This window comes from Chaetura pelagica, unplaced genomic scaffold (genome assembly GCF_000747805.2).
Source record: "Chaetura pelagica isolate M959 unplaced genomic scaffold, ChaPel_1.0 scaffold471, whole genome shotgun sequence".
Lineage (NCBI taxonomy): Eukaryota > Metazoa > Chordata > Aves > Apodiformes > Apodidae > Chaetura > Chaetura pelagica.
In genome coordinates, this window is record NW_009952430.1 from 3,147,846 (window position 1) to 3,171,649 (window position 23,804).

Below are 23,804 nucleotides of genomic sequence, written 5' to 3' on the forward strand. Positions count from 1 at the left end.
GGATGGGGATTTTTAGTGTGTTTTGGGGGTTTTTTTTCCATCCCTGAAGGCAAGAAGAGAGGGCAAAATGTGCAGGCTGGAACAGCCTCAATCTAAAAAGGCTGGAGGTGGTGCTGCAGCTCGCACAGGCTGCAGGTACAGGCAGCACCATCCCGCAGTTGCTGCTGTGCCCACAGGTGGAGGACGGGAGCAGAGGATGCTCTGGAGGAGACACCGTCTTCCCATGGGCATTTAGAGGCAGGACCACAAAGCATTGGGACCACGGGCTGGGAAGGACCCAGTTGTGGAGCACATCACTACAGCTGAGTGTCTCAGCAGTGGTATTTCCCATAGAAGATGCTGGTATCTGCCTAGTTCCCTGTGGCTGCCCCATGCCAGCTCCCCAGCCTGTTTGTGGTTGTGTCACAGGCAACTCTCCCTTCCTTCCTTCTCAGCTCTTGGGATTATTTATTTTTTTCTCTTTCATGGGAGAGAACAATGCTGGGGGGCAAGGGAAGCTGTCAGGCTCCAGGCTGCTTCCCTCTGCAGCATAACTGGCTCCTCAGCTTTCCTCAGGGCTTGTTTTCCTGGGATGCTGGATCAGGACAGCAGCAGATCACAAGAACAGAAACTTCATAGAAATTCAATATTGGTTTTTTTTTTTTCGTTGCGTTTGGTTGGATTTTGTATTTCAGACTCAGTTTTACTTAACCTGAATATTCCTTCTTAAATGCTGGAGAGGATAAAGTTCCCAATCCTGCCCTTCTTGGCAATGCTGATGCTTATCCCTGTGTCTTCCTTGCTGCAGGAGGCTGTGGGGACATTGCGTTCAGATGGGTTCAGCTTCAAGCTGAAGTTTTCTCCAGCAAAATAGCCCCTGAGACATGCTGTGCCACCCTCTGCTTCCCTGCTGGACATCCCCACCCTGGGGTCTCCTGCCGGTGATGTCTTTATGCTCCCCCCCTTGAGCTGGGCCCGATCTCTGCCACCAGCCTAAGCTGATCCCTAATTTTTCCCCAGGTGACACCCAGGACCCAAGGCCATGCCCATGGGGAGTGAGAAGCAGCTGTGCACTCCAGCCCGGCCCAGCCATGGAGAGCACAGGTGGGTGATGCTGAGCCCCCAGGTAGGGGGTCCCAACCCAATGGACCCCGTCATCTGCTGCCTTGTGCCTTGATTACACTCTGAAACAATAAGGTGGATATCTGAGGAGGATTCATGGCTTCTGGGAAGACCTTGCCCTTTGCAAGGTGTTGGCAGACCATGCTAGGTAGGTGGGAAATGAAAGGGAAAAAAGGCAGGAAGCAATGAGGGGCCACCAAAGACTTTCTGTGGAAGGGCACCTTGAAAGCATCCACAGCTTCCCTGGGCAACCTGTTCCAGGGTCTCACCACCTTCAGAGTGAAGAATTTCTTCCTAATGTCTCACCTACATCTCTGCTCTTCCAGTTTTAATCCATTCCCCCTTGTCCTGTCTCTACATGGCCTTATAAAAAGTGCCTCCCACATTCTCATTTGAATTTTAAAGCAGTTTAATGTTTTACTGTACTTTTTGTGTCTTTTTTTCCCCCATCTGTGTTTTATTTTCACAGTGTTTCACAAGGTGATATTGGTCTCCCAGCACCCCTAGATCCTGGTATCAATTTTTAAAGGTTTTATTTTATCTCTAAGACACCAGTGTTTGTCACTGCTAGGTTGAAACTGCTTTTAGATCAAAGTGTCTCTTGTTTGTGTTGGAACAAAGCTTTGATGCTTTGCTCCCCATGAAGAAACCTCCGTGTATCATGTCTGCAGTTGCTTTGATGTAGAAAAAAGGGCAGTATTTCTATCAGTGCTCAGGAAAAACTCCCCCTAGCAATTAAATACACATACAAATCCCAACGAATAGGAATTTTCAAATTGTCTGTTATTGTGTGATTTCCTAGTGCAAAACCCATGAAGTTACTAGTGAAATTGAGGAGCTTTACAAAATTACTGGAGAGAAAGGAAAATTTTAATATTTCCCCCAATAACTCTTCCAAAATGAGAAAAAACCCATTTCAAAGGATTTTTTTTGTATTTTCTTCTCCTGTGGTTACGATGGCATCAAGTGAGCTGGCAGAGATGACACTTCCCCTGTGTGTGCACAACCATGCAAGCACGTAGGAATAACTGTGAGGCCAAGTGTGGCTGTTTTCACGGAATCACAGCACATTAGGGGTTGGAAGGGACCTCCAAAGATCAAGTCCAACCCCCACTGCTGGAGCAGGACCAAAAAACCACACACAACTAGGGTAGAAACGTCACTTTTCTAACATCACTTCGACTGATACCTCAGCAGTCAGGATTCCTCTGTGGATGAAGCTTGAACTGAATCCTCCACACAAGCATCCTTGACCCTCCCTGGGCTCAGGAAATAGAACTACTTTGGCTATTGGGGTGTACTCAGGAATGGGCCAACCCCAGTACTTGAAATTTTGCAACTCCCAGTTGTTTACGAAGGGGCTGTGTCTGCTGTCCCTGTCCCCTGGTCAGCATCTCGTTGGACCCGCAGCATTGCAGTCCTGGGCTTGCAGAGGGCAACAGGGTGATGTGTCACCCTGCGAGCTGGTGACAAGGAGGCAGCAGAGATGTTGTAAGGGGCAAAGTCCTGTCCTGCTGCTGTGCATCTCCAGTGGGGACAGTGACAGCTCTGGGGTGCCACATCCAGTCCCTTGTGTGGTGACCCTGGGCCCATGAATGCCTTAAAAGACACCGTAGAAGAGCAAAAAATAATTTATTTTTTTTTCTTGAGTCAAACTCATCCTGAGCTGGTGTAGGGGTCTGCATGGGACAAGGGAGAAGATACTCAAAGCTCCTCCATCTCCTGTGTGATCATGTCTTGATGGTCCTCTGCTCAGAGGAACACTCCCTGAGGTGCCCCTGCTGGTCTGACCCTCCATCTGAGCTGTAAAACCCCTCCTGTATTTTCCTGTTTCCCTTCCCACCCAGCTAGTTCCCAACCCACCTCCCCCAGTCACCCTTGAACAGCCCAAAGCACCCAGCTGGATTTATCTCCTTCCAGAGCCAAGGAAGGAGGGTTGGAAGCTGTGGTCCCTCAGCACAGCTCCTAAACAGGATCTCCCTGGCTGCCTCCTCTGTTTCTCTTAGGTACAGATGAGTGCCCTCCATGGTCCTCCTGCCATCTCTCTGGTGTCAGGGAAGATGGAGCTGTTGTAGGAAAGGGCGTGGAAGGAATGAGAAAATTCAGGAGCACAACTGGGCAGGAAATGTGGTGGTAATGACACCAATCCCAAAAGGCAATGGCATGTGGATGAGATAACTCAGAGTGGGCAGTATGTGTCTGGAGCTCCCTTAGGACATGGATACATTGCTCCTTCCTTGCATCCCTGCCATGCAGGTGAGACCTGCTTGGCCACTGCTGGCAAGGGGCTGGACCCCACCAGTGAACTTGCAGGCCTGCCTAGGAAAGGGCCCTGGGATATGGTTACCACAAACATCTGAGATCCTCCCCTGGACCACGCCATGCTCTGGCTGCTCCAGCCTACAGCTTCTTATAGAAGAACATCACCTACTAGTACCCAGCTGTGTATTATTTTTAAAATTATGCTTGCAAAGGAGCAAGCCTTGTTTTGCTGATAGTAGCCCAGTGTAAGGAGGGACACAAAGCCAGGCCATGGTAGACTGAGGGGACCTTGCAGCTTTCCTGGCCAATACCCCATGTGCTTTCAGGGCTGACTTTTGTTTTACATCTGTGACATGTCTGTGCATGTGGCCAGGCAGCTGTCCTGTGACTGAGCTGGTGACCACAGCCCTGGGCCCAGATACAAGTCATACTCCACACTGGGGCTGAGGTTGTCAGACTTATTTTTGGTGTGGAGAAGGATGCAGTTTGGTTTTTGACATGTACTAGGCACCTGTGGTGGTTCCCAGGCACCCACCTCGGGTCCCTGCCTGGGGCAGCAGAAGGTGCTCAGGACCCATAAGTGGGTGGTCACACATCAGGGAGAGGCTGTGAGGGGTGGCGGATGGAAGGCAGGAGGTGACATGCACCTTGGGCACAAGCTGGAGCACAGGAGGGCCAAGTTAAACATAAGGAAAAACTTATTTACTGTGAGAGTAAAACAGCACTGAAACAGGCTGCCCAGAGTGGGTGTGGAGTCTCCAGCCCTGGAGACATTCCAAACCTACCTGACATGTTCCTGAGGGATCTACTGTAGATGATCCTGCTCTAGTAGGGGGGTTGGATTAGATGATCTCCAGAGGTTCCTTCCAACACCCAGCACTCTGTGATTCTGTGATAGGGCAGCCACAGCTTCCCTGGGCAACCTATGCCAGGGTCTCACCACCCGCAGTATGAAGAATTTCCTCCTAATGTCCAACCTAGATCTCCCCTCTTCCAGTTTTAATCCATTCCCCCTTGTCCTCTCACTAGAAGAGGTCCCTCCTCAGCTTTCCTATAGTCCCTTCAGATAGTGGGAGACCACTATGAAGTCTCCCAGTCCATGGTGTGGCATTTGCCCATGGTTCCAGTGGTCCCAGGGAGAGGTCTGCCCTGTTTCCATCGAGACTCATCCAGACTGGAAGCCTGCTGGGGTGGCCATCCTGATGGATGTAGTGAGGGGGCAGTGCCCATAGACACCCACTCCACTGCCTCCTCCCTGGGTGCCAGTTTCCCAGAGGGTGGCCTGGCTGCTCATGTCCTTTCTCTTCCCTAGAGGTGGAGTCAGACATCCTGCGCCGTGTCCGCGCGCTGCTGCGGGAGCTGGACGGGCACCACCCCGCCTGCCAGTGCGGCCGAGGTAAGGAGGACACCTCTCCATCTGTGCTAGGGTGGGGGAACAAGGGGTGGCCTCACCTCCCTGGTGCTGTTCTGCCCTTCTGCTTCCGAAGGAGCTAAATCCTTGGTGAGCTCCTGGGGCCTGACGTGCACCAACCTCAGCAGCTTCCATCCCTCTATGGAGCTGTTATATCCTTTACACCCTTCACTTGCCCAAGGGACCCAGCATGAGGTGGGATGTCAAATGCCAGAGTTGGTGCTGCTGGTCCCAGGTCTGACACTGACTCACTGCACAGCCTTGTCCAGCTCACTTCACACCCCTGAGCTGGAGTGTCCCTGTCCCTCCCCACGGGGATGTCACTTTGCCACACACTGCCGTGTTGTAGAGACAGCTGAAATCCCCGTTACAGTCTTGGAGAAACAAACTTGACATCCATTGCCCTGCTTTGCTTTTCTGCACCACCACCAGCCTCCAGTCCCAGATCTCTAGGAACTTTTCCCAAAGGTTCCCCAGTGTCAGAAGTACAGTATGACAGTGCTCCCTCCTGAATCAAGGCAGCAGGATGACTTGTCCCTTGCAGAGGCCAGAGAAGCCTGGGCTGGCTCTGATAGTGATGTCAACATTGCATCTCAGTGGGTGATTTTTTTGCTGGAACAGAGCCCATACCTCCTGATTCCTCTGTGAAATGCTGCCTCTGATCCATTGCTGCTCTTCTGGGCAAACTAACCTCTTTCTTGGCTTTCACTTTTCAGGGATGCTGCGATGGACCCTGCATAAAAAAATCGACCAGAATCCCAGTAACAGCTCTGTCCTGGTCAGGATCCTGGTGAAGGAGTTGGAAAGGGTGAGTATCACCTCAGAGAATCCTGAATACCAGGATTAGTCCCTCAGTCACATGTGCCCTGCTGCAGGGCCCAGGGGAGCAGAGGGACGGGGACTCAACTGCACTTGCTGGGCTTTGCCTCCCTCCTGGGGCATCCTGGGCTTGATATGGATAAATCAAGGTCCTCTGTTTTTAGGGACCTTGAGCCTGGCTGGGGACTGTGGCTCATAACACAGAGTGAAAAAGTCTGTGGGACACCAGGGCAGAGCTGTACATCCCCATCTGATGGCTGCAGGGACCTGGGTTTGCCCCAGAAGTGACAGTGAGCCATGGGCAGAGCAAGAGCCTCCCCAGGCTCTCCAGTGCCCCAGCAGCCAGCCTTTGCAGATTGCAAAGTGCAAAACGCTTCCGACCACACCCGAATCTCCCTCATCCCACCCCAGCCAGCCGGAGTCACAGGGAGAGTGGAAATTCCTCCCCCGTGTCACTTATTTTCTCCCCAGAGGGTGTCAGTGCAGAAACATCTAGCCCAGCATCCTGTCGTGAGCACATCCAATGGAAACATCAAGGTGGATTTTCTGTTTCATTGCTTTGTCTTGTAATTTTCTGGCCTCGTGTAAATCTTTAGCAGCCTCAGAAGCCTGGTTTGTGGTTTGGTGAGATGTGACGTGTAGAAGTGACACCTTTTCTTTCATATGAGCCTGCCTCATTTTCCCCTGTGTCCTTTCACTGTGGTACAGGGCAGAAGAGCCCATGTACCCCCTCCACTTCCTCCTCCCCACCCAGGGGATGAGCTGCTTGTCCTTTCTGCAGAAACCTCCTCACACCATTTTCTCTGCATCTTTACTGTTTCGAGCTGGAAGTATGGAGCATTGCTCAGCTCCCTTGTCCTGCCAACTGAGCCCCAGGGTGGCCAAGCACCCTCTGCAGAAGCTCTCACCTCTCTCATCACTCCCGTGTCACACGTTTGAACTGTCTCAGCCCAGCCTGGACCCCTATGCCCACATCCCAGGACCCCTGTGTCCTCATCCCAGCGCTGTAAGCATCCAGCAGTTATTCCTAATATTTGTTTTCTGCTTTCCAAGCAGCTCTGAGGCCATTTGCAGGCTGTCACTCTTCAAGCTATGGCATTCTTGCTTCCATCAGTGCCTGGCAGAAGGATCTTTTGCAAAGCCAGCTAGACTAGAACACCCACATCACCCTTGGCTATGGATGCAGGAACTCCCCCCACCGAGGGCCTGAGGTCTTGTCAGTCCCTCCTATTGTCTTATTATCACTCTGCTACTCTTACCTTTCCTTGCCCAGGAGGGATGTCAGGCCTCTTTGTCTGTAGTTCCCTCCATTTTCCTGAAGCTCTTGGAAATCAGTGTCACTTTTTTTTGTGGAGTTTTTCATTCCTATGATACTGCAGCAGCTCTGAGCAGTCGATACCAACCCCAGATGATTACTGAGCCATGCTTGAGTTTCTGCAGGGCTCTGGGCAAATATCAGCTGTTTTAGTTCAGTATTATTGATGTTATTGATAATTTCTAAAGCTTTGCTGTCATCAGTTCCATTTAACTTGGATCCCTCCACACAGCAGCCCTGGAGAAAGGTGCTGCAAATAGCTTAAAGATGGAAACATCTTCCCCAAGTTTATCCAAGGGCATTTGCTGGAGCTGTCAGAGCCAGGCAGCAGGGAGAGGCCAGGGCTGTGTCAGCTTGAGCATCCATCTGGCTTCTCACAGGCCAGGATGGTGATGCAAGAGCATCTCTCCTCCCTGTCCATTCTGGTTCCACACCCACCAAATGCAAGTGGTTTTTTCCAGAGTGTTTCCAGTGGTTCTATATTTTCACATGAATTTTTGCAACAGAAAGCAGAGGTTTTTGCAGAAACTGAGCTCCCTAACGAGCTCAGCTAGAAGCTTTTTTTCTCTCTCTCCCACCCTGACTGCTGCTAATGTGCTTGGCAGCTCTTGGTGTGCAAACCATTCTCTCCCAGCAGCTCCAGAGCCTTCATGTTCCCCCAGCAGCCTCCAGCCCTGTGATGCACTGGTGGCCATGGCAGCCTGGTCTACCCTCCCACACCCTTCACAAGGCTTGGCTGACATGGAATGCCCACCAGGCAGGACCTGTCTGCCTCAGGGACACCCTGATCGCCTGTGGACCCTCAAGTCCCACCTTGATCTGGGGAGCATCACCCTTTAGCCAGCAGAATTCCTGAGCTCTCCCTGTGTGCCTGAGCCGCTGGGCAGCTGGGACATCCCGGGCGATGCGGTGGTTCCCTCAGCCCTGGTCTCCAGCACTGCCCATCCCAGCACCCAGGTGCTGCCTGCCCTGACTGTGCCTTCTGGTCCCACAGGCAGAACGAGGTGACTTCAGACATTACATCATCCCCTTGCTGCACACGCTGATGTACACCTTGATCAAGGTAACTACCACAGGCTGGGCTGGGGCAAGGTCCAGGGACAACAGAAGCCAATGGAGGGGTCACCTGAAGGCACTCAGCACCTATTCCTGTGCTGAAATATCCCAATACCTGCCCAGCAAAGCCCTGGGACTGCCATGGGTGGACTCAACCATACATTTCCCAGTGTGTTGTTTGCTGGCTGAGACATCCATGACATGTATGGGAGTGATAGGTCCTTCCAGGTGACTCTCTCCTCCAGAAGTGCTTAGGTGCCTGATTGTGCAGGAAGCCACAACCTGGCAAAAACATGTGCCCACAGCCCTTCAGCACCTGTTGCTGGAGGTTTCCAAACTGTTGAAGGGCCTGGTTTTGCTTCATACATTGCATTTAAATCCAGGTTTAATTTGTTGTAGCTTTATGCCCTCCCACCCTGAGCTGTTTTGGGCAGAGCACAGTTAGGGATCAGTGCCTGTGGCATCTCCTTATCCCCCCTTTCTCTCTCCAGGCTCCCTGCATCTCTGAGGAGCTCTGTGGCAGAGTGTATGACTTCTGTAAGAAGCTGCTCACCCTGCCCAAGCCTTTCTGCACCATCGGCTTGGACTATGCCATCAGGCTGAAGATGGAAAGGACAACACCAGGTAGGAAGGCTGATCTGCTCTGCTCTGCAGGACATGGTGGATGGCTGGGGTACTCAAGCAGATGGCAGTGGGGGTTTTGGGGCAGTTTCTATACCTGAACTAGTCTTTGCCTAATGAAATGTGCTGTGCCAGGGATTTCTGCAGGGGGCTGGCCAAACTCCTGGGGGTCTTAGGGATAAATTTGGATGTAAGGTTCCCCTCTCCTGATTTCAGGCTCCTAAGCCTTAGTTGCTAGCAGAAAACCTTGGGGTCCTCCTACTGACTGTGTAGGCACCACCACAGTGGAGTCCAGCTCATCTGAGGCAGGTATAAATACACCTTCTGTGTATACGGGAAATAGGCTGCTTATGCTCCCAGCCTGGCCAGCTCAGGGAGTTCTGTGGAGATCTCCTTTCTGTAAAGTGAAGTCTTCATCTGGGATTGAGTTGCAGGCTGTCCAGCATGGGCTCTTCCTCCACTACCTGCACATCACGTTTCAGACACACCACGTTCAGACACACCAGTAGTTTCTGCAGAGAACAGTCTCTTTTAGAAAGCAATCCAGGGGACAACTCTATGTTCCTTTTTCTCTGTGTTGCTCATCAAAGTTCTTGTTAAAGTTTTCTTTAATAAGAGTTTTTAAAAAGCAGTCTTTTAAAACAGTGCAAGGTGCAGACACCTTTTGAGGAGGAGGTAAAATATGAGAAACCTGGTGGGAAATTAGAGACAAAAGTGCCATTCTTGGTAGCCTCAGCTCATCACCCTTCCCCAATACGGGGCTCCAAGGTCCACCTTTATCTTGCCTGACTTCTGGTAAAAGAAGGATTCAGTGTGGAGATATGGGGATCTCCAGCAGGGCTTCTCTCAGAGCCCCACGAGGTTCAAAGGTGATTGCTCCTGAGCTGTGCAGGGTGGATGTATCTTCCCCACCCCAGAGCGGGGTGAGGGTAAAGTACATCTATCCTGATTCAGAAACATGTTGTGCTCTTCGTGTGCACCCAAACACTGTCCCTTGACTTGGCCCTGGGAACAGAGGTGGGAGCAGGGTTCTTCCTCCTGCTTCCAACTCTGCTCCCAAGCTCATAATCCACTAAACAAAGGAAGGGGAATACAGGAAATAGTCCTTGAATAGAAGTTTTCTTTTTATGTAGCACAGCCTAGCTTTGCCCTTGACTATTTTTAACTCTGGGCCCAGTCCTTGGCTCTTGTTGTTTGCCAATTTGGCAGGCCCACCACCAGCCTTTACAACCAGGACCAGTTGTGAGTTGTTACTTCCCATGCTGTCACTCCTGTGTGTTTATCTTCTTGCATTCTCTAGGTATGTTGTACCAAAGAATGGTCATTGCTGAACAAAGTCTCAAAAGTGACCCCTACCCTTACCATGAAAAGTGAGTAGTGCCTCTTTGAATGAGTTGTACTTTTATTTCTTGTATCATCTCACAGTGAAATCTGTCCTTTTCCTGTGCTCTGAATGAATGTCAGATAGACCAGACAATTTGGACATAAGCCAGGTGGCAACATATGTTCTTAGGGGACACAATTTGGTGGCATCCAAAGCCTTGATAAGCTGAGCTTTGTTTTGGAAGGAGCACGTTCCTCCCATGTGTCCTGGTTTATTTCTGTCACTCTGGAAATGCAGGGGGGTCCCTTGGTTGGGAGACAGGGCAGAGAAGGGGAATATCAGCACCTACCCTTTTTCTCTGCATGAGGAGCAGTTTGCCCAGGGAAACACTGGATTCCCCATCCCTGGCAGTGTTGAATGGCAGGTTGGATGGGACTTGGAGCAACCTGGGCTGGTGGGAGGTGTCCCTGCCCATGTAAGAGGGGGTTGGAACTAGATGGTCTTTAATGTCCTGTTCTGTGGTTCTGTGATAATGGAGAGATGGGCTGCTCATGCCAGCCCTGATGTCATTAACCAGGAATCTTCGTCCCATCCCTGGCAGGATTTTCATCTTTGCTGATCCAGATCTGCTCTCTGAAGCCATCTGCAACGCGCTGGTCACCGACATGGAGGCGGCTCAGGTGTCCCAGAGCCCCCAGGCTTGCATGTGCTATGTGATCACCCATGCCCTGCAGGCAGCCCTGGGCGAGGGCTGCAACAGCACCAGCTTGAAGAGAAGCCTCCAGGTAACTGGCAGCACTTCTGTGGCACCACGTGTGGTTTTCCCATGGTCTTGCTTTTGCTGGGCACTCGGACTGAGGGAAGGTTTTTTGGCAAGTGGAAAGGAACCCCTCAGCTCCTCACTGCTGGTCTCCATCCCCAGTAGCCCCAGTGTTATTTGCAAGGCTGGGCTATGAGCAGAGCTGGTGTTAAACTAGAATAATGCTTCAAATACAAAAGAGTTGCTGCAGATGGAGCCAGAGGTTTTGAATCTTCAGTTGGAGTCTTCAGTTTTGCACCCCAAAGCTGGGCTCTGTGGCTGAAGTACAGGCTCCTCTGTGAACCACTGGCCAGTGCAAAAACATCTCGGCAGAAATGTTTCAGCCAGTTTTCTCTAAAACCTCCTTCTAGTAGCTGTGGGGCCACAGTAAGAGATGAATGTCTGGTTCAAGAAGGCAACTTTGCAGGGTGTCTCAGTGATTTCCACTCCAAGGCACCTTTGTGTTGCTGCTGTCCCCATCTCCCAAGGGTCACTTGAGCTTCCAGCTCTGCTGCTGACTCCCTGAGCTCAGGGAAGCCAGGAGCACAGTGTCCATCAGCTGCAAACCTGCCAGAAAAAAGCTTTAAGCAGACAGTGCAGCCAGCATCTCTCCTCCCGCCTTTCTCAGGGACAGGAGGACATTTGTGTACTCTGCTGCCAAACAACAACTTTTTCACAGCTAATTTTCCCTCTTTCTGCCCTCTCCTGTGGCTCTGCCCATGGAGTATCTCCTCTTTTCCTACCTCTGAGTGTTAATAGCTGCTCCTCTTGACAGGACATGCCCATGAGTGATGTTGAGCACTGGTTTGGGCAAGTGGTGGCAGCTGTGGAGTGTGCAAGAGGTGAGGGGAGCACAGGCCGCAGCCAGCACGCAGCCAGGATGGAGAAGATTTACCAGAATGTCCTCAGCTCCTGCCCAGCAGGTGAGCTCCTGGCCAGCAATGAACTGTGGGTTAAGGGAGCCATGCAGGCTGTCAGGCTGCTGCCTCTCTGCCATGTCTTCACCATTGCATCCATCCGTCCGTCCATCCATCCATCCATCCATCCATCCATCCATCCATCCATCCATCCCCAGCTCCTATCTTCCACTACTTTAGCAGCATCCGTCATCAGGATCAGGTCCTTGTAGCCTGGCTCCTTGCAGTGGCCTGGTGTCCAGTATGGGAACTTGCCTGTGGCAGTGGAAGGCAGATGTGTTGATCTCTGCTGCTAATTCAGCTGCCCTGTGGCCCATGGAGAGGTCTCCATTGCTGGCAAAGGGTGCCATAGATGTCAGCTGGGGGAGGTGGGACAGACTCTCCAGTGCTCTGCTGGTGTAAGATACATCCTGCCATGGCCTAGACTGGGGACATGCTGTTCACCACTCCCTGAAACCTCCTTATTCTTGTGTAGTGGGTGGTGGTACTGCCATCTCCTTCCCTCCCGTGGCAGTGCTCTGTTCTGGCTGGTGCCATTGGGGCTACAGGGACTATAACAAATGTCCCCATCCATCACAGCTCCTCACACAAATCTGAGGCAGAGCAGAGGGAAAGGGGGTCATACTTCCATCTTCCTGGCTACTCCTGGTCCCTGAATCCTAACCTCCACTCCAGAAAGAGCTGGAGACTGTTCCCATGCAAGATACAGAGAGAAGCAGCCAGTGATGCAGGGAAGGGAGTGGGGCCATCTCCTTTTGGTGGCAGTGAGCTATTCAATTGTCCCACTGCTTCTCACAGAGCCATAATGGGCTAAAAGTATCCAGTGATGGTGGGGTCAGAGAGCTCTTCTGTGTCTCAGCTGAGATTGCTAAGCCAGGTTCTGTCACACGTGCTGGAGACCCTGTGCTAGAAGAATGTTTGTTTACGCTGCAGTCCTGAGCAGCAAAGGTCCTTCACTTGCCTGTTTCCTCATCTTCATTTCTCCCTTTAACTGATGGTGTAGGTACCTTCTCATGGCCCAATCTGTGAGAGCAGAGCTCTGTGACTGGAGCCTCAGGTCTGGCCAGAAGATGACATGGGGGGGGGGGGCGGCGAGCCCTTGGGCCCTCAGCCCATGTCCAGCACATCACCAGCAGGGGTTCATGCACCCACTCAGGGAAGCTGTCTGCTCCTGTGTGTGACAAGCATCCTTGTTTCCCCCAGGTGATGCTCCCTTGGGAGGGCTGCAGGGTACCCCTCTGCCCAACCCCAGCATCAGCTTTCACCTCTGGACAGAAGACGACCAGCTCTGTGAGTGCTCTTGATGACTGTGGCAGGTGTGGGAGGTGCCTGAGACTGAGGAGTCTGTGCACAATCTGTCATTTGACCCTGACTCTTGGGCAGTGAGCTTCATAACTATCACCCAAGGGCCAAGCTTGGGGGGGCTTGTGCTGACTGCACCAGCCTTCCTTCTGTGGGGTGTCAGGGGGGGCTAGGGCTAGGGGGACAGAGGAGCAAAGGAGATGAGAGGGGGGCCCCTGGAGGACAGGCTGCAGCAGGATGCACCTGAAGTGCTTGCTCTGAGTTATATTGAGCTCTCTTCATGGTGCAATGTGAAATGGGACTGAAGTATGAACTCCTCTTGGACCTGCTGGTGGAGATACCAACACTCTGGTTTGTGTGAGAAAAGAAGAGCTGGGACAGGGCTCAGGCAGGTTTTGGTTGTATTTCCCACAGGGAAGGAACTGGTGCTGTTCATCCGCCCACTATCACACACCTGTGAGCCCAGCTGCCTAAGCCGGGACCTGGACAACTTTGAGATCCCAGACATGGTTTCAGACTGCGAGTGCTGCCAGCAGAGCCGCTTCTCCGTGCTCTCCACTGACAGCGGCATCGAGCGGGACCTGCCCGCGGCGCCCGAGGAGCCCTTCATTCCCTGCAGCATGGAGACCGAGCAGTCCCGGCTCCAGAGGAAGGGTGGCATAAAAAAAAAGCCATCACCGCTGGAAGGCGTGGCTTTCCTGCAAGCTGGCTGCAACGGGCCTGGGGTGAAGTCCCCGGCAAAGCCACAGAGGAAACCAGGAATTTCTCTGGAGCATCCAGCCCCACTCCAGAGGCTTCACACCGCCCGCATCGTGCTGCTGGGAGATGATCGGATCCTGGGGCGCCTGGCCCAAGCCTACCACTCTCTGAGGTGGCCACAGTCTCCTTGGCTCTGGGGGCTTGGGAAAAGGGAGGACAGAGCTGGGGCTTGTTCTTCAGCCTGTTGAAGCAGCCAGGATGGCTGGGGATGGGTTACCTAAGACAGGATGGAACCCAGGGGTTTTGCATCCAAAGAGCCATGAAGATGGTCCAAGCAGCTCTGCTCTGGAGACAGGCTGAGCAATTTAGGGTTGCTCAGCCTGGGGAAGAGAAGGCTTCAGGGAGACCATAAATCACCTTCCAGTACCTGAAGGGGCTCCAGGAAAGCTGGGGAGAGGCTTTGGACAAGGACCATTAGCAACAGAACAAGGGATAATTACTTTCAACTGTAAGAGGGGAAATTCAGGTTACATATTAGGAGGAAATTCTTTATTCTGAGGGTGGTGAGAACCTGGCCCAGGTTGCCCAGAGAAGCTGTGGCTGCCCCATCCCTGGGAAGAGAGCAGGTTGAATGGGGCTTGGAGCAACCTGGTCTAGTGGGAAGTGTTCCTGCCCATGTAGGGCAGGTTGGAACTGAGTGATCCCTTCATACCCAAACCAGTCTGGGATTCTATGATGCTATGAAATCATCCATCTTAATTGGCTGCATGGCAACATTTGGCTCTCTTGGTCCAAATGATGCACACAGGGAGTTTTATCTCTTCTGTCCGTGGAATGAGCAATAAATAAGGCATGATCTTTTCCTGTGAAAAATGGAAAAATCATAAAGAAAAGCTGTTCTCCAGCTGCTCAGCCAAGGGACCGATGTGGGATGGGTCTGGGTGATGGTACAGGCAGCCTGGGGAGCAGAGCTGGGTGCAGAGGAGACTGCGGGTCCCAGCTGAGAGGCAGTCTGCAGGATGCCCCCTACCTCCATCATCTCCCCTTTACTGGATTTGGGAATGCAGGGATAGTTCTGCTATCCTGTCTGAGCAGAGGAGGGCGCGAGCTCCTGTTGCAGAGCAGCTGTGGTCTCCTGGTACTGCCCAGATTTGGCCAAGTGCCATTTTCGTCTAGCTTTCCCTTGTGACATGGCTATTTATTTTTCCATTTCAAGGAAACGAGAAACACGGCGAGTTTTTCTGACTCCCAGGCTGAACCTGCAATTCTACTACATCCCAGTGGTGACAGGGCAGCCAGACACTGGCGCTGCGGTGAGTCTGGGCTCAGGAGCTGTGTCGCTGCCTCCTGCCGGCAGCCGAGGATGTTTTTGAAGGAAGAGCAGAGGCGGTTACAGGAATTCACATCTATTAATGTCTGGTTCCTAGAACCAGGAGAATGGGAGCCAAGATAGGGCGGCTGAGCTCGGTTTGCCGGCTGACTTCAGGAATTCATAAGCTCCGAAGATGTGCAGGTTGATCCGACCACCCCAACAAGGGAAAAGCCGCAGCCTAGAAATGGTTTTGCTGCTGTGCCCCAGCTACAGGAGGATCGAGGGTCTTTAGCAATGGACTTGCTTGTCTTAGGGGAAGTGGTCACCCTTCACTGAGGGTTTTGCCTGCTTGATTGTGGGCCCAGTTTTAGTTCTGCAAGCTTGCCTTGGGCAAATCTCTTCCCCTCTGACAGCCTTGAGACAGCTATAAATAAACAGTCACCCTTCTCGCAAGATGCCCCAGAGCTGGCTGGGAGTCCTGACAAATGTTCCCTTATAAAAATTAGTATTTCTTATTTTCATTCTTCATTTAATTTTTGTTCTTGGGCACCTGCTAAGTGAGGTCTGTGAGGAATGTTTTGCCATCATCTCTGGACCAAGCAGGGAAAGGGGAGGGTTGGGGGAGCTGCTCACAGGTATTCATGTCCCAGCCCCTCTGCCTCCTCTGTGGCTCCTGGTATATTGAGCTATGGTATTGCTGCAAATTCCTCCTGCAGGACCACGCTGCCACCGGACAAGAGGATCTCTGTGAGGTGGCCAGGTACCTCGGCAGAGCTGACCCGTGGTATGAGAGCAACATCAACACACTGTGCCACATGATTCCCAAGCTGGCCACTATGGTATGAGGGGAACCTTCCAGCCTGGTCCCTTTCCCAGACACCTCCACAGTACCTGAGGATGAGCTAGTGCCCTGCAGGGCTCCTCTGTGCCACAGGTAGAGGCTTTCTCCCTGCAAGCTCTCCCAAGGGCTGGGAGCCAAGAAGGTGCCTGTGTGGCTGCCACTGTCGCAGCCCACAAGACTAATTTGCTGTGATGGGTTTTTTTGGACAAGGGACAGGAAGTGGCTGTTTTCAAGAAAGAAAATGTAAATGAGGCATTTGCTGAAATACCCCCAGCTCTCTTTTCCTGGCAGCTTGAGCCACCTTCGATAGCTTAGAGGAAAAGGCTGGCAGGTGGGCACAAGCCTTTGCTTCTCCCAGTGGCTTTGGCTTGTTGTGGCAGAGCAGCTCAGTGCTGCCCTGGGTGACAACTCATTGCTCACAGTTTATCTAGGAACGCATGAGGGTTTGTGGCAGAGTTTTTGAGAAGTGACTGTGACTGATCCATGATCTGATTTGTCTCCCCCAGCCTTCCTCTCCGAGCAAACATCTTGTGACTGACCTGTTCATCACTGATGTGATCGCCTACTATGTCCGCATGGGCATCCAGCCTGTCTGCTTCCAGGTCTACGCTGTGAAGGTGGGTGCCACATCTCCTGTCCCACAGCTCACGTGGTCCTGCAAGTGCTTGCAGAGCCCCACTGCTGGCAGCGCTGTGTAAAGTCAAAAGGGATCTGGGAGCTTTTGGTAGATCTAAGCCTAGATCTCCATGCTCCCTAGCCCACCTTTTCCTTGCCAGGCTCCTGGATGTAGACTCTCAGGAGACTCCCTGTAGCACAACTCAGCCAGAGTCAGTGATCTCAGGGAGGCTATGTCAGGATCACACAGGTCAGCAAAGTGATCTTTGTGATTACCCTATAAGGACCCAGATTTCCTGCTCTGCTGGACTCAGGTTTGCTTAGAGCTCTCGGCACCTCCTGCTGCATTAGATGCTGTGAGCAAACGAGTTTGGCTTTACCAAAACCTTCCTGTACCTCGGAAGGCTTTGCGGGGCTTCCTGAAACACCATTTTATTTATTTCCTGACAGCTTTTCTCTGAAATGGTGTGTGATTGGGACCTGGCTTTTGATACAAGACCAAAGAGCTGCTGTATTTGGTCATGTAACATTAGCGCCCCCCATCTGCTCCTCTGGCAGCTCTCTCCCTTCAAAGATGAGGCTGGCACTGATGCACATATTTATTTTTAATCTACCCCTAGCCCATGTGGTTGCAGTAGAGGAGCAGCCAGTACAGCAGCAAACTGGCATGTGGTGCCACTGCAAAGATTTGGATGAACTTTGGTAATGACTAGTTGAACTATATTACCTTGTGGCTTGTAAACACCTGGAGCACCAAGTCCTGGGGATTTTGGGTTTTTTGGTGAATTTTTATTCCACTCATTTCTCCTCCAAGACAAAAATCAAAAGCAAGCAAGAGAGTGGGTGACTCAAGCAGGGGAAGAGGAACTGACTCCAGATGTGGTTATCAGATAGCAACACCTCACCTACCCTGTTGTTACACAGGGTGTGATGCTGCTTCATCTGAAAACACTAAGAGCGTTTTGCCTTTTTCGTTAGGACCTTGCTGTTCTTTGGCTGTAGTGAGTTTTCCTGGAAGTGAGGGTCAGCTCCCACAGGAGTTGGACGTAGGGCTTGTAGTGGCTTGGAGAGTTTCTCTGGGAATCTGCGCATTTTCCTCAAAACAAGCCCATGAAAAGAAAAGAGTTAACAGGTTTGAAGTGACCGATTGATTTAGGTGTATCAGATAGAAATCCTATGCCTTGAAGCTAAGCAAGCCAGCATCTGCAGCCAGGCCTGGGAAGCAGCTTCCCTCGACCTGAACTCCCTCTGGGTGGCTGGGCTGGGAACAGGCTCATCTGTGAGCATGCAGTGACACCCAGTGGCAGGGGACACTGCCCGTGGCTCTTCTAGCCAGGTTCCCCGGGCTTCTGCAAGGCCTACCATGCTCCTGGACTTCAGAAAGCAGAACAAAAGCGGATCTGTCCATCCCACAGGCCCCTGACTACCATAATGAGGTCGTAGATTCCCTTTTATAAGGGGAGAGAACCTTTTGATGTGACAAGCCCATCTGAAATTCACAGAAGGACTGAAGAGGAGCTGAGCTGTTCTTAGAGATTTTTCTTCTCTTTCAGGTTTTCTTCAGTGACCCAGTGCAGGAGCCAGCTGAGGATGTATTCCTCACAGAGCTGCACACCCAGGTGCAGGACAGCATCCCCCACAGAGGTGTGTGCGCCCCCCAAGATGAGCCCTGCAGCAAGGGCTGCCATCCTGGGTGGGGGGGTCTGTTGGCCCCAAATCTCTCTCACCCTGTTCCTCAGCCTGCAGCAGTCAAGGCCATGCTGGGGGCAATATCCCTTGTTCCCTGATGAGCAGAAGGCTTCCCTAAATATCTCCATCTCTCTCTCGGGCTCATGACACCGGGCTAAATGACGTTATGGTCACTGGCTCTTGGTCTCAACTAGGTTTTGTAGATTGTGCATTTGGTTGTCTCCAGGACCCTCTGAAGTTGGACCAGCACTGCATTTCTGTTGGGGAAACAAGGTGGGCAAGGTTTTGTTGGGAAAACAAGGATGAGGGTTGGACTAGATGATCTTTCGAGGTCCCTTCCAACCCCTAAGATTCTATGATTCTAAGATTCTATGATCAGTGCATCCCAGTGCCCAATTCAATGGATGTTTGCCATGTGGTTGGGCACAGACCCTAAAGTGAGTCCATCTTACTGTACCTGTTGAGTGCACAGAGCCAGGAGAGAAGTGCCAGTGTGCCAGGCCACGACTGCTGTGTGACAGAGGGGGTGGCTTATCCCATGGGAAGACTACCTCTTCCAATCACTGACAGGTGAAATGAGTGAAACCTCAATCCTACCCGGTTTTCTTCTTGCAGAGTTAAGCATGACCAAGAGGAAAATGACCCTGGATGGCCCTGGCACAGATCTCACAGTAACATACAGAAAGGCAAGTGGGGCTCTTTGCAGCCCAAAATATCTCTGCTCACAGGGGTCCCCAGCATGGCACCGATCTCCTAAAAGGAGTGCTCTGGCTCTCCTTTCTTCTGGAATTGCATTCCAGGAGAGGTCACGGTGAACTTTACAAGCCTGTTTTAGCTGCCTTCCAACCCCTAAGATTCTATGATTCTAAGATTCTATGATCAGTGCATCCCAGTGCCCAATTCAATGGATGTTTGCCATGTGGTTGGGCACAGACCCTAAAGTGAGTCCATCTTACTGTACCTGTTGAGTGCACAGAGCCAGGAGAGAAGTGCCAGTGTGCCAGGCCACGACTGCTGTGTGACAGAGGGGGTGGCTTATCCCATGGGAAGACTACCTCTTCCAATCACTGACAGGTGAAATGAGTGAAACCTCAATCCTACCCGGTTTTCTTCTTGCAGAGTTAAGCATGACCAAGAGGAAAATGACCCTGGATGGCCCTGGCACAGATCTCACAGTAACATACAGAAAGGCAAGTGGGGCTCTTTGCAGCCCAAAATATCTCTGCTCACAGGGGTCCCCAGCATGGTACCGATCTCCTAAAAGGAGTGCTCTGGCTCTCCTTTCTTCTGGAATTGCATTCCAGGAGAGGTCACGGTGAACTTTACAAGCCTGTTTTAGCTGACACTGCATTAGTGAAAAGCTTCTCCCAGACCTCTCCATGTCGAAGCTCTCTGCCATGTGAATTACCAGAGCCTTTCCTGCAGGTTGTGCTGAGCAACCGGGTGAAGGAGCTGGCTGTGTCCCTGCGCTCCACAGGTCTGGTGATGAAAACCATCCCTGCTGATGAGGCTGAAGGTTTGTTCTTCCTGCCTGAAAACAAGTGAAGAGGGTTTGCTGAGTTTTCTGGTGCTCAATAGAGTAAATATGAGCCTGGCTCTTAGTGCCAGTTGTGCCTGGGCTGTGGGGATTGAAACAGTTGTGGTTGTGTGTTTTTTCATGAATGATGTGCCTGGGGCTCCCTGTAACGTGGGCTTCAGCATATCCATACTCTAGGCTTGGCAGCATTTTCCTTTTGCTGCAGCCTTCCTCTTTCATCTTACCTTTAGCACAGCCTCTGTGTTTTCCACCGTGAGCATGATCCCATTTCTGCTGCTTTATGTATCCCACAGACCCCTGGCAGTGCACTCAAATGCAGGTCTGGCACCAGGCCCACACAAAGCTGAGCTGAGGTCCTGCCATGGTCTAAGGTTAACACATTGTCTCTGTTACAGACCTGGTGTGTCTGAATGTGAACATCACTGAAATCGTGAAGATCAACAACTTGTCAGGACGATCATTCTCAGTAAGTAGCTGTGGATGCACATGGCAGTGGAGGACTTGGCCAATGTGTGGTAATCCTTTTCAGCAGTGGTGAAAGGGAAACACTGTGGGGAGGAGAAGGCTTTGGGGCCACCCTGCTCAGAGATTTGCAATTACTTTCCATAGAAAAGTCTAAATTTTTGAGCCAAAGCCACAGATACCATCCCTGCTGGTCAATGACACATTGAGACCTGAAGGACTAAGCTGCTGCTGGGCTGATTCTGTGACTCCAGGGACAAGTGGAGAAATCAGGCTTAGCCCTGGCATCATGGCTCCACTTGGGTGCAGGTGAAGGTCTGTAGTTTTGTGATCAACTCCATTGGTTTCACACCTCCAGCTGCAGTGCCTTCTCTAGCCCATGGGTTAATCCCCACAGAGCTCACCAGAACAGAGACCATTGGAGAAATATTTTAACAAAGCATAAACAAGAAACAGGAACTTCAGTGAAACTAATTACCAACTGAGAAAGGTCGATATGCAGGAGATGGGACTGAAGAAAATAGATAAATGTCATAATCTGTCCCTTACATACCCAGTAGGCACACATGACCCATCACCGTGCTGCTTCAGGAAGGGGAATGAGACACTCAGTGGACTCTTCCTTCTCTCTCCATCCAGGCTGTAGCAAACAGGTTGAAAACACGCTACATCCAAATCAGGAGCACAGAGCAGAGGCCCTTCACTGTGTGTCTGGACAAGGACAGCAGAAGAACCTACAGAAATGTGATCAGGTGAGAATGCCCCGCACATCAGGCTCAGAGCATTTCATTGGTGACTTTGCATCCATCCCTGGAAAGGCTTCCAAGGTAACAGAGCTGACATTCTATAATTCTACCTCCAGGGACAAAATGAGATCTTAGACACCGAGATCAATGCCACTAACCTAGGAGGAGCTGTGGACTCCTTCAAGGGTAGAGAGGCCTTACAGAGAGATTGGGATAGGCTGGAGAGCTGGGCAGTCATCAACCCAGAAGAGCAAGTGCCAGATTCCCCACCTGGGATGGGTAATCCTGGTTATATGTACAAATTAGGGGATGAGAAGTTGGAGAGCAGTCCCACAGAAAGAAATCTGGAGGTTTGCGTTGATGGCAAACTGAATATGAGTCAACAGTGTACCCTGGCAGCCAAAAGGGCCAGCCATGTCCTGGGATGCATCAGCACAGCAGAGCTGTCTGGTTGAGGGAGATGATTGTCCCAGTCTACACTGCCCTGGTGCAGCCCCACCCCGAGCACTGTGTGCAGTATTGGGCACCTCAAGATGAAACATGAAACTATTAGACTGTGCCCAGAGGAGGGCAATCAGCGTGGTGAAAGGTCTTGAGAGCAGCAGTTCCAAGGAGTGGCTGAGGTCACTTGGTTTGTTCCACTGGAGAAGAGAAGGTTTATGGGGGACCTCATCACACCTTCCTCCAGGGGGGCAGCAGAAGAGGAGGTGCTGATCTCCTCTCTCTAGAGACCAGCAATAGGACACAAGGAAATGGGCTGAAGATGCATCAGGGCAAGTTCAGATTGGACATTAGGAAAAGGTTCTTTAGTGAGGGGGTGGCTGGTCACTGGAACTGACTCCCAAGGGAAGTGTCCAGGGCACCAAGGCTGTCAGAGTTCAAGGAGCTTCTGGACAACACTCCTAGTCCTATGGCTTTGTTTTCAGTAGTCCTGTGAGCAGGGAGTATGACTTGATGATCCTTATGGGTCCCTTCCAACTTGAGATATTCTAGAATCTCCTTAATTACATAGTGGAACTGATGCTGCACTGACTGCGTTTCTCACTGGAGTGTCTGAAACACATCATGGTGCCAGGGAGAGAATGCAGTCCTGTGAAAACAGCAGAGATTGATGTGTGTCTCATAGTTGTAGTGACATATGATATGTTGGAAGTGAAGAGAGAGGGTCTGTGGTTCATGGTCTATTAGCTGTCTGGATGCATATAAATACATAATACATAATACATAATGCATATATAATACATAATACATATAAATACATATACATATAAATACAAATACATAATACATATAAATACATAAAATGCAAATTTCTGAGAATCTAACCAAGGCAGGCGAAGAGCACTGGTTTTGTGGTCAAACACTAATACACATCAGTTGTTAAAGCATAAAAGCAACTGCACATCTCAGTATGACAACCCTTCCTCAGCTACCAGTGGAGAGACATGATGTTTAGGCTGAGGTCAGACTCTGGCCCTCAAGGGCAGATTCACATGTGTAATAAATATATTCTTGTGCTCTTGCAGTGTGGAAGTGTCTCCTTGCCTAGAGCCCAGCTACTGCTTGCAAAAGACAAGGGCAATGAAATTTAGCCTGCCTGAAACAGAAGATGTGGGACTTGTGAAATACATGCCCAAGTCTCTTCTGTTGCCTATCAACACATTTGCAGGCATCATCCAATGAAGAAAAGAGGAAAAAGCTGGTGTGAGAGATGTATAATTGGGTCATCAGAAAGGAGATGGAAGAAGAAAACACACTAAAATCCACCAACAGTGCTTTTACAACTGTAATGGTGTAAAAAGCTGTAACAGCAGAGGTGGCCAGGGCTCAGGGAGGACAGCCGTGCGCTGTTTGCTGACAGCCATGACCACAGCTAACACCCCCTGCCAAGGGTGAAGAGCTGAGCTTTAACCTTTTGCACAAGTCAGGAAAAACCTTGGAACTTCTCCATTTCAAGAAGACTGGGGAAATTACAGCTGAAGTGGTGGTGTCTGCTCTGCTTGTGGATCACAGAGCAGTTGCTGTCCATAATATTTATCCTGGTGATGTGCCTGGTAGGGATCAGGGCCTGTTGTGCTGGGTTCTGCACAGCAAACTCTTCATTCTGACACAGGGTGATGTATTTGGGCAAACCAGCAGTTATTGCCCAGCAATTGAGGACTTGGGAAACCTCATTGTAAGCCTGACCACAATGGGGAGAGCATGTGTTTGACTCAGCTTCTGTGGAAGCGGGTGGAAAACCTGCGGCTGCTTCAAAGGGGCCACACAAAGTGGTGAGGAATGGTGTGAAACAGGGACATGGGGAATCCAGGACAATATTTGGCAGTGCTGGACAGGGCAGGAATAGCTGAGGCTGCCTAGGCAGTGCTATGAGATATGCTCAGCTGAGAATGGTATACATCTGCTTGAAGAAGAAACCTTGGAGGAGACAACAGAGGCTGCACAACATCTCTTTGATGCTGGAGCTGTATCTTTGAGGCCACCTGAGATTTTGCTTGGCTTTGCTACGTAACCTCTCTACATCTGGCCTAGAGCCTCAGGAGATCCAGTTGTGTTCCTCCAGTTGTGCATGCCAGAAAAAAAACACCTACAACCCCAGCAGCAGTGGACCTTCTCCATGAACCAGTCAGCAATACCTCTGCATCCCAGTCTGCTTTGCTACTTGGCTTTGGTCTGTGCCTGTGGTGTGGTTAAGTGGCACGGTTTGACTCACAAACAGCAATTAAACCAGCAACAATTATGCTCTTGATCCCCTCCCACCCACATAGGGAAAGGAGAAAGAATAAGGAGAGACTTTCCGGACTGAAAACTAAACTAGACAGCTTTAATTAAATACTAATAATAAGAAAATATGTACAGTTATACAAGTGTGTTCAGGAATGTGCAAAACTCTGTTGACTCCCCCTACCCCCAGGAGCTCCCCCAGCATCTCCTGAGTTGTGAGCAGCTCCGAAATGTCCCAGAGCTGCCAGGAGC

At 51.0% G+C, this 23,804-nt stretch overlaps 1 protein-coding gene across 1 annotated transcript; it reads left to right on the forward strand.

The window, feature by feature from the left end:
- Positions 1 to 1,070: 1,070 nt before the first annotated feature.
- On the forward strand, positions 1,071 to 22,511 carry PIK3R6 (phosphoinositide-3-kinase, regulatory subunit 6). The gene is made up of 19 exons (XM_010008247.1): positions 1,071 to 1,083; positions 4,676 to 4,759; positions 5,491 to 5,582; positions 7,903 to 7,971; positions 8,456 to 8,588; positions 9,886 to 9,955; positions 10,511 to 10,694; positions 11,484 to 11,631; positions 12,829 to 12,915; positions 13,342 to 13,798; positions 14,843 to 14,939; positions 15,655 to 15,777; positions 16,286 to 16,396; positions 17,948 to 18,038; positions 18,699 to 18,769; positions 19,509 to 19,599; positions 20,016 to 20,086; positions 20,722 to 20,834; positions 22,355 to 22,511. Exons 1-19 carry the CDS (start codon positions 1,071 to 1,073, stop codon positions 22,509 to 22,511), a joined length of 2,262 nt encoding a protein of 753 aa, XP_010006549.1.
- Positions 22,512 to 23,804: the final 1,293 nt, after the last annotated feature.